Here is a 10,527-nt window from a genome sequence, read left to right as displayed (position 1 = left end):
GATCAAGGGATATTTCATCCATTCTGGGGGTGTGTGGATCTCTGGATCTCACCTGGATCACCCCATGGCCACTGCTGGGCTCCTGGGGGTGGGATGGGGGTCACCATGCCAAAAACCTTCCTGGATGAAGCTCCTGGATGAGTTTAAAGGATGAGTTATCCCATGGAGGATGGCTGGAAGGGAACTGTCAAACAGACACAGCTCCAGACAGCTTGGAAAAGATTCCAGAACAGGGAATCTCCCTCAGGGCTCCCCCTGCCAGCACACAGCAGCCTCCCTGAGGAATTTACCCTGGATTTCTAAGCAAGTGTTCTGAGAACAGTCCCACCTCCATCCCACAGAAGTGCCCAAAGCAGAATTCCCAAGGGGGTCACAGCATCCAGTGAGATTTAGGCTACAAATAAACAGTAATTATCCATCTGCCAATAATCCCATGGGCAAGGGGATTCCTGGCATGTTCCAACTGTGCCAGGACAACTCAAGTCTTTGGGAGCAGCACAACACCACCAGTGGTGGGTGATAAAGCACAAGGAACATCCCTGTCCAGGTAATTCCACCCAATTCCCATCAAAGCTCTTCCTCTCCTTCTCCAGCAAAGCACAAAAGCTGGGAGCACTCCTGGAAAAAGGAAGAATAAAGTGGAGAAAAGGCTACAATCTTTACTCACCATTTTAATACTGCCAACAAGTCTAACAGATCCAACTGTACACATGACAAACTGGGAGGAGTCTGGATGCAATCATGGATCAGCAAAGGAATGTAGGACTGGTTAGGGATGGCACTAAAGGGAAACGGGGATTTGGCACCACACAGACAAAGTAAAGGCATGCTCAGGACAGGGCTGGGCAGGGAGGGCCATGGGAAAGGCAGCACTGAATAATGCACCGTTTTCATCCCAAAAAATGCACAGGAATCAGTGGTTTGGGAGCTGGCAAGCAGCAGATTTCCCCCCAGCCAGGGCTCAGCTCCTCTCCCCACCGAGCTAGGGTTATGCTGAGCACAAATCCCTTCCCATAAAACTGGCATAAAACTGGGCTCAAACCCCCAACAGAACCTAAACCCTCCTTCTGCTGCAGGAGCCTTTCCCAAAGCCTGGGGGGAGCAGGATGGTAACAAATCACACATGGAAAAAAAGCTCTAAGGATCCCTTGGTAGCTGCAGAAATATTAAATCCTGGCCATAGCAAGTGTTAAAAACAAGGAATTCCTGCTAAGAGGAATATTTTCTGCAGGATCTGCTCACATGTGCATAGTTAAGTGATTTTTTTTGTTGCTTTTTTAATTATTATTATTTTTAAAACAAGGTTTGCAAATAAAGAAATAAAGTTTAGTAAAGTTATAGTTTTCTCGATGGAAAAAAAAAAATAACCTTAAAAACAGACTAGTGGTGGCTTGTTAACCAAAGGAAGAGAGAAAGCTACATATCCAAGGTCTGGAATCCAGCTGGAATCCACTGCACATCCCGGAGATCACGTCGTCCAACGATGCCAGGAGGATCTACTCCCACTACGTGGCTTCACTGTGCCCTAATTCCACATCCCACAGCAATAAAAGGTCCCTAAGACAGAAGATTGTGCTAAAGAATTCCAGGATTCCACATGTTCTCTGCTCCTGGGTCACGCTCGTCGCTGTCCCCACGAGGCAGCAAGAGGCTGGGGCTCACCAGGCACAAACACTGGGAAGGAAAGCAGGAATGTAGAAGGGAGCAGAGTGAGCCCTTCCCAGCAGGACACCCAGAGCTGCATTTACCTCTCAGTAGAGCCCACACTCCTTGAGGTTGTTCTTGATGATGACGTCGGTGACGGCGTCGAAGACGAACTGGACGTTCTTGGTGTCGGTGGCGCAGGTGAAGTGGGTGTAGATCTCCTTGGTGTCCTTCCTGCGGTTCAGATCCTCAAACTGGCACTGGATGTAGGCGGCTGCCTCCTCGTACGTGTTGGAGCCTGCAAAGGAGAAGATCCCTGGCTTTGCCCACCGCCTCACGGGAGCTTTTAAGTCCATATTAAGCTGCTTGCAACCATCTGCCTTATCCAGCTACAAATCCAAATCCACCATTAACTCCTTCTGGGAGACCTGAAGTCTGTTCTCTGGGCAGTGACCTTGGCCATGGGATCCAGGGATTGCTCTGTGCTGGGACAGCCAGGCTCCACAGAGAGTAACCAATCATGGGCTGGAAGGGACCTTCAATCCCACCTTGTTCCACCCCCTACCCAGGAACAGGGACACCTTACACTACACCTTGTTGCTCCTGTCCAGCCTAGCTTCAAGCACTTCCAGGGACAGGGAATCCACAGCTTCTCTAGGAATCACAGAAATCAAGAGATTTGAAGAGATTTGAAGGATTTTTTAAACATGTAAATGCCTTGAGCAGTGCCCAAGTAAAACCTTCCACCTGTGTGGAACCACAGCAGGGATGGGTTCTGGAACAATCCACGCTGAACACGGACACTCCAGGGTGGGCAGGAGCCAGAGCAAGACATGGTTAAGTTCCACAGCCTCTAAAATTGAATTTACATGGAATTATTGTCCCAGTTAGGTGTGGAAACGGGGAAGTGACCTTCACAGAATCACAGAATAATGAGGTTGGAAGAGACCTCTAAGATCATCAAGTCCAACTTATGCCCTAACACCTCAACTATAGCACCAAGTGCCATGTCCAGTCTTTTTGTAAACACATCCAGGTGATACTACCACCTCCCTGGAAAGAGCATTCCAGTATTTATTACTCTTTCAGTGAAAGAAAATCCCCTTGATTTGTTGGAGTGCAACACTTTATTCCAGGGAAGAAGAAAGGTTGTTCCCAACCACAGCTCTTCCAAGAAAACACCACCAGCCAACTGAACAGGCCAGAACTGTCCAGGAGGCAAAGGGAAAGAACTGGGGGGAAAGTTTGTAACTGATTCTCGGTTGTGCAAGGCTCTGACTCACTGACTGCTGGCCCAGTGACACAGATGATCCCAGGATCCCAGAGGTCCCAGCCTACCTGTGTACTCTGGGTAGCAGATTGTTAGTGGGCTCTTCTTAATCTTCTCCTCAAACAGGTCTTTCTTGTTCAGGAAGAGGATGATGGAGGTGTCTGTGAACCATTTGTTGTTACAGATGCTGTCAAACAGTTTCATACTCTCATGCATCCGGTTCTGGAAAAGGAAATCCAACAGGGGAGATGTTAGGGCAGGGTGGGAAGGGGGACAGAGGCTCTGCTGCACAGGCCAGACTCAAAATTGGGGTGTCACTGCCACACTCTCACTGCCACTGCCCCAGGAGGAGCACAGGGGGACAATTCATCTCCTCCTGTTCCTTCCTGGAGTGACTCACATGCAGAGAACAAGGCATGAGAACAACTCCAGGCACCTCCCAGCAACCAGGAAGGTGGAAACCTCATGGATGGGTTGTATTTATCACTTTGTGGGGGCAAGATTCCACTGGCTTATCTAAAGAGTGCTCATCCTTGCAGCTCTCAGACAATTTAACAGGAGGAGTGTCACCACATTTCTCTTCACAGAGAAAAGCAAGGCACAATTCTTCCCAAGAATATTTCTGGGTTTCACATTCTGTGAACCTCAAAGAAAGAAAAAACAATTCCTATCATTTGCTGTGAATGTGTTTGTGCAAAAGTACAATGCAACATGGAGACTGTTTACCCACAGTGATGGTGTTTTGTTCCCTTGCCCTATCAGGACCAAGTGTGTGTGTGTTGGGACTGTTGGCTGACAGTCAGGAGATTCTGGGCAGTTTGTGCAGAGTTGAGCGCTTGGCAGATAGAGAATATAATACAGGATAGAATAAAATATTAATTTGAATATAATATTAATATGAATATAATATTATTTGTATAATATTAGAATATATATTAATTTAATACTATATTCTATAATCTAATAGAATATAGTACAGAATATAATACAGTATAATATACTATTATATTATATACTATTATATACTACTATATTATATACTATTATATACTATACTATAATATATATATACTATATATACTATACTATTACATATATATACTATATATACTATATTATACTATACTATACTATTATACACTATTATACACTATACTATACTATTATATACTATTATACTATATTATATACTATAATATTATATTATATTATACTATATTATATTATATACTATTCTATACTATTCTATACTATACTATACTATTATATTATATTATGTTATATTATATATTATACTATATTACATTACATAAATTTAGATGTAGTATAATATAGTAGAGAATAATATAGTATAATAAAGTAATTAATTAGATTTCTGATAAGATGGAGTCAGATGCATCATTCTCTTCATTCTCTCCCCTTTGTTGGGGGACCCTGCAAATTCTATAGGAGGAGTAAGTCAGGACCATTCCAGCCTGGTGCAGGATGGAGCCAGGATGCTCCCAGCTCCCTTCCCTGCAGCCACAAATGCCACAGCACGCACCATCTCCTCGTCCTCAGCCAGCACCAGGTCGTAGTCGCTCAGGGCCACGCAGAAGATGATGGCTGTCACCCCCTCGAAGCAGTGGATCCACTTCTTCCGCTCCGAGCGCTGCCCTCCCACGTCGAACATCCTGGCAGAGGCACAAGTGGCTCAGGAGCTGGGCACACCCTCCTGCCCAGCCCCTGGGGTGTCCCCAGGCATGGGGAGGCAGAGCAGGGGTTGGGAACACACAGGGTTTCAGGAGCTTCCCTCAGGAAAGGGGGTTTTAAATCAGTATCCTCTATTTTCTTTCAAGCTATGGTGGACAGAGCTTGCAGCAACCTGGGCTAGTGGAAAGTGTCCCTGTCTGTCTGGTTCCAGCTGTCCCTGGATGAGAATTCATCTCCCTCCCAAGCCAGACCATTCCATGAGTCTGGTTTTCAGCAGGAAGAACTGGAAGTCAGCATCCAGAGCTCTGCTGGTTTTCTGTTCTCTTTCCTACTTCCTTAGCAACAACTCATTTGCTTGACTGGACTCCAAACACTTTCTCACAGGAAATGGATTATTGGGAACACACTACCTGCAAGCTCCTGCTGGGACCCAGGAGGAGATTAAGGGGGTTAAGAAATAATTTCTTTTATTAAAAATAATCTGAGGTACCAGAGGTTAAAGGCTGAGCAAATGCTTATGGAATTTCTATATAAATTGAATTCATTTCTAATTAAATAGGAATTTGTGTCACAGGTAGTTCCAGCCTCCCTGCTCATCCAAATATTTTGATGAGAGCCCAGGATTGGGATTTAATTAAATCAAGTTAATATCTGAGTTATTAAGTCATAGATATTGATTTGTTCCCAGAGCAGACAAGGAGCTGTCCAAGGGGGGATTTAATGATCCCAAAGTAACTCCCACCTTCTATTTAACCCTCTGGTCTAGAAGGAAAGATGGAAATCTCTGTGAGAATCCAGGATATTTCCATGCCTAGAATCATTTGCCATTAGCACAGAAAGATTCATGAAGGAAAAGCATCCCTGACACCTCAGCTCATCCCAATTCCAGTCACTGCAGCTTCCCCATCCCATTATTAATGTCTGAGATGGAATATCAGAGCAGAGCTGGCAGCACCAGGCTTTCTGATGGATTAATGCTTCCCTTCGTGGAGCAAATCCCTCTGGGACAGCACCTCGTGTGTCTGGGGCCTGCACATGATCAATGGCTCTGGGCAGGATCAGGCAGGAGGGTGGAGATGATTAAAGAACACACTGGAGATGCTAATCCTGATCCATCACCACAGGGAGACAAGTTATTCCCTGGATGGACCAGAAGCTGCGTAAATAAATTGATGATGCTGAGTGTTTTGGCATTTTTGTTTAAAATATTCTTAAATTGCACAGTTTGGAAGCCAAAATGTTGTTCTCCCAAAAACTGTGCAAAAGTTTCCTTCTCCAGAAAAGACCACGGAGATGCTCCAAGGACTGGAGCCCCTCTGCTCTGGATCCAGGAGAGCTGGGAAGGAGAAGGCTCCAGAGAGAGCTGAGAGTCCTTTCCAGTGCCTGAAGGGGCTCCATGAGAGCTGGAGAGAGATTTGGGACAAGGGCCTGGAGGGACTGAACAGGCTGAATGGCTTCCCACTGCCCAAGGGGAGGGTTAGGTGGGATTTTGGGAATAAATCCTTCCCTGTGAGGATGGTGAGGCCCTGGCAAAGGGTGCCCAGAGCAGCTGTGGCTGCTCCATCCCTGGAAGTGTCCAAAGCCAAGTTGGACAGGCTGTGGAGCCACCTGGGGTAGCTGAAGGTGTCCCTGCCCATGGCAGGGGGGTGGGACTGAATGGGATTTAAGGTCCCATTCAATCCAAACCAACCTGGGATCCTGTTAAAACCCTTGGATTTTAGAAGCACCACTTGGATTTTGCTGCAACTCCACCAAAGTATTTCACAGCCCATTTGTAAATAAGCCAACACAGGATTTTTAGGAATGTGAGCAGGAAAGACTCCAAACCATTGGCACAGACAGAGGGAAGGGGCTGAGCCACAGGCACTGCACTGTCCTACACCCTCCAGCACAGGAATGCTGAGGGGCTCCAGCTATTTGTGGGATCTGAAGCAAGGAATTCCTAAGCAGCAGGAAGGGGAGCTACAGGGATCCAGGTGAGGGAGGAGGGATGCAGCCTCAGCCTGCCCTGAGGTTAGAGGAAGCTCGTTAGTGACATGTAAAGGAACACTGCCAGGAGCAGGCTGGATCCACAGCCTGGCAGGGACTGCATCAGCAGAGGGGACAGGGAAGTCCCAGCCCCTGCAGTGCCAGGCCCAGGCTGGCAATTCCCAGAGGAACACATGGAGCACACCATGCACCCGGAGCCACAGCCTGGCTACGGACACAGCTCGCTTCCTCTGCTCTGAGGAAAGGGTTAAACTCAAACTCAAACTCCAGTCAGTGTCCTTTTAGTATTATGGTTGGGATTGGGTCCTGGAAACGAGCAGTCAGTACCTGTGTCTGCGATTCCAACATAAAAGCAGCTGAAAAGAACAGAAGGCAAATCAAAGTCAAACTGGTCTCTCCAGTGAGGAGAGGATAACGGAGGGAAGGAGGACAGTGGCACCAGGAGCAAGTGTGGGGTGTGCCCCCAGAGCAGGGCACAGGGCATGGGCACAGCCCTTCACTCACTTGAAATAAAGGTCCTTGAAGGTGAAGTGAGTCTCCACAATCCCTGTAGTTTTCACTCTGGTCCGCAGCACATCCTGCTGAGTGGGAATGTAGGTCGGCTGGGATATTCTATCCAAGTCATTTAGGTAACTAAACCAGAAGAGACAACACAAGAGGCTTTTTTTAGTCAGCTGCCTCACCATGAATCTTTTATAAACTGCAGAACAAAGCGCAGAATTTATTTACCTCCCTCACACAGCACAGCCCTCGAAGCAAACAACCCCCTGGGGCTGTCTTGAGGGATGTTTTGGGGGTTTGGGGATTTTAACCCCTTCCTGCATGACCTTGGAGGCAGTGCTGGTGCAGCTGAGCTGGCTGGGGAGGGTAGGGAGGGAATGCAGAGCTGTGCCAGGGCTGGATCTCCCAGGGCAAGCCACAGTCAAGGTCTTTTGCTTCAAAGCACAAGGCAATAAATCCAAGGGTTTGCTGTTAAAGGGCAGGGATGCATCAAGGGAGCTGGGAGGGAGGGATGAAACCCCTTAAAAACCATCCCAAACCAGGCAGATCCAGTCACCCCCTTCCCCAACAAGCTGCCTCTGATGATACAACCCACATCCTTGCAGAAATTTTCCCATCAAGCCCTCAACTAATTCCAGCCCCAAGCACATTCCTTTTGGAGTTCAGCTCTCAGGCACAGCAGCACGAGGTACAGCTGATTCCCAGCAGGATCAGAAATCCCACTCCAGCCAGCAACACCTCTGAGCTTGTTCTCCCTCCTGCTCTCACAGAGGTGAGATGGATCCCACAGCTCTGCAGGGCTGGCACAGGCTGTCTGTGCTCTTCCTTGGGAGCAGCTTTTACCCACCCCAGCCCTGTGTCATGGGAGGGTTCAGGGGCTCTGATGAGTGCAATAAACCCTCCCAAATCACACATTATTATCACAGATCCATTGTCAGCCAGGAATTGCTTCTTCCCATGTGCCTGGAAACTGTGCTAGGAACCCCAGCAACAAACACATCCCTCCTCCAACAGCTCCAGCACTGCCCTGGCCAGGCCTTGCAGAGCCCTGCCCTGTTTCCAAAGCCCAGATCCCAGGGATCTGCCAGGACCTGCCCAGTGCCACAGGGCTTTTCCCACAGAGAGTGGATTTAGCCCAGGAAGAGGCACTCCTCTCATCCCTCTCTCAACTCCAGAAGGATGGCAAGTTTATAAACTGCTGTGTGACCAGGGCTGGGCCTGGCTTTAGTTTCAGTTGGATGATTTGGAAGGTGTTTACCTTCCACAGCTTCCACCAAGTAATATTTCTGCTGAGGCAGGAACATGCCCAGATTTCTTCTCCTCTCTCCCTCCTACCAGCATAAGTTTAGCTGAGACACTGTATCAAAAATCAGTGGGAATGCTAAGAACTGACCCAGCAGCTCCTCAAAGCCTGGCTTTGATACAGCTCACACCACTGATATGATAAATCAAGGGACTTTTCAAAACAATTCCATAAGATAGAGCCCCACTCTTATCCCAGCAGTGCCAAGGCCAAGCTGAAGCTGTAAAGCACCTGCTCCCAACAGCCCTTGGAACAATGGGCACTGAAAGTGGAATAATTCCTAATTAAATCCTAAATAATTCCTAATTAAGGCTTTGGGAGCAGCCAGGGAGGAGGGGATGGAGCTGGCAAACAAACTCCATCAGGGAATAAAGCATATCAGATTCAGTGGTGCTGCCTGAAACAATAAACTGGGCCAGACTAATTCCAGGGAGACCTAAAGGGCAAATCCCATGGCAATACAAGCAGTTGGAAAACCCAGCAAAGGGGATTTCTGGGAAAGCCTGGAAGTCCTGCCAAGTGTGGGCAGAGGAAGCAGCTGTGCCCTCCCAAAAATGCAGGCTGTGGAGCCCAGTTAGTGCCACTTGTATTTCAGATTAATGGGAACTTGAAAAGGATACCCCAAAAAGCTGGAAAAGCAGAATCTCTTTGTTCCCAGTGGCTCCTGGTCCCAGTGCCACAGCCAGGCACCCCTGACAAACACTCTGAGAGCAAACACTGACCTTGCTGTGCCTCCCCTCATCCCAAACACTTCCCATCCCTTCCCACACCTCCTGCACCCCCATCAGGCCGGGGCTGCATCCCTCCTTCCCCTCCTGGCATCCCTGTGTTTACAGACCCAGCTATTCCTCATCCCTCAACACCACAAACTTCCAAAAAGCCAACTTGGATTTTGGCTTTTGGGTTTGTTTTCCTTCTTTTTTCATGCTTAAAATGAGGCCCTAAGTACAAAAAAAAAGTGCTGATCAAGCCTACAGTGTCACTTGTTTGTGCTGCTGACTCTCCAAGCATTCCTGTGCCAGTGAGTGCAGGGACCACTGAATCCCAGAATTCCAGTATGGTTTGGCTGGGAAGATGTGGGAAATGGATTTATAGAAAATTTTTAAAGCCTGACAGAAGGCTTTATTATACTATACTTTTACATAGTATGTATCTGTAAGTAAATTTTGAGATAAGAAATGTTAACTTAGAAATGCCATGGAACAAGATAAACTGCTGAGAGACAAATGGAACTAGAAATAAGTTTCCAAGGATGGTTTTGTAAATAAGATTAGATATTTTAGAAAAATAAAACTATAAAAGATACATTGTAGTGGGACTTACATGGGGAAATTTTAAATGATTGGTTTTAAGGTGATTACAGTATGGTGTGGCTAAAGCTGATAAGTTTATAATGTATTGTAATCAGGATATAGTTGGTTTGTGATGGTAATGGTGTGAATTATAACATCTGTATTGTCTTACCCTTCACATGAGACTGAAATGACTCTGAAAGTCCCTAACGGGGGAGGGAGGAAGAGGAGGATGGGAAAAAGAAAAAGGGGGAAAGGAGGGGAGGGGAAAAAAGCAGTGGAAGAGGAGGGGAGGGGAAAAAGAGGGAGGGGGAAAAAAGAGGAAGGGAAAACCTTGCAATGGTGATTTTCCTTACAATTCATTCCTTTTGGTGCTGAAAAGGAGGATTTCAGGGCCACAAATGGCTTTGAAAATCCTTAAGGGGGGAGGGAGGAAGAAGAAGACAGGAAAAAGAGGAGAGGGGAAAAGAGGGGAGGGAAAAATGGGGTGGAAGAGGAAGGGAGGGGAAAAAAAGAGAGAGGGGACAAAAGAGTAAAGGAGAAAAGGAGGAGAAGGAAAAATCTCACTTAGAAATAATCTAGGTTTTATCCAGCACCATGTCAGGGAATTTAGGCCAGAACTGGCATTTGGGAACACGAGGAGATGTGCAGGACTAGAGGAAGGTTGATCAGGACTGTGCTAATTGCCCATGAGACTGCAGATAATTACCTACAGCTTCCACAGGCTGGGATCTGCTTGGAATTCAAGAAAAGTATGAAAACTAGGAACAAAACACTTTAAAGCATTATATGCTTGGTGAAAAAGCACATCATTATCTTGAAAATAATAATGAAAA

The 10,527-nt window shown here is 46.8% G+C and overlaps 1 protein-coding gene across 1 annotated transcript in view; it reads right to left on the bottom strand.

Annotated features, from left to right (window-relative positions):
* Window positions 1-658: 658 nt before the first annotated feature.
* Window positions 659-10,527, bottom strand: part of GNAI3 (G protein subunit alpha i3) — a 32,608-nt gene continuing 22,739 nt past the window's right edge. The window contains exons 5-9 of the mRNA XM_074528382.1: window positions 7,100-7,228; window positions 4,458-4,587; window positions 2,983-3,136; window positions 1,749-1,942; window positions 659-1,674 (exon numbers count right to left, since the gene is read on the bottom strand). Coding sequence (XP_074384483.1) covers window positions 1,752-1,942; window positions 2,983-3,136; window positions 4,458-4,587; window positions 7,100-7,228 — 604 coding nt within the window. The 3' untranslated portion in view covers window positions 659-1,674; window positions 1,749-1,751. The remainder of the gene's footprint in view (window positions 1,675-1,748; window positions 1,943-2,982; window positions 3,137-4,457; window positions 4,588-7,099; window positions 7,229-10,527) is intronic.

Source organism: Zonotrichia albicollis, chromosome 28 (genome assembly GCF_047830755.1).
Source record: "Zonotrichia albicollis isolate bZonAlb1 chromosome 28, bZonAlb1.hap1, whole genome shotgun sequence".
In the NCBI taxonomy this organism is placed as follows: Eukaryota; Metazoa; Chordata; class Aves; order Passeriformes; family Passerellidae; genus Zonotrichia; species Zonotrichia albicollis.
This window is presented reverse-complemented; position numbering and strand designations above follow the sequence as displayed.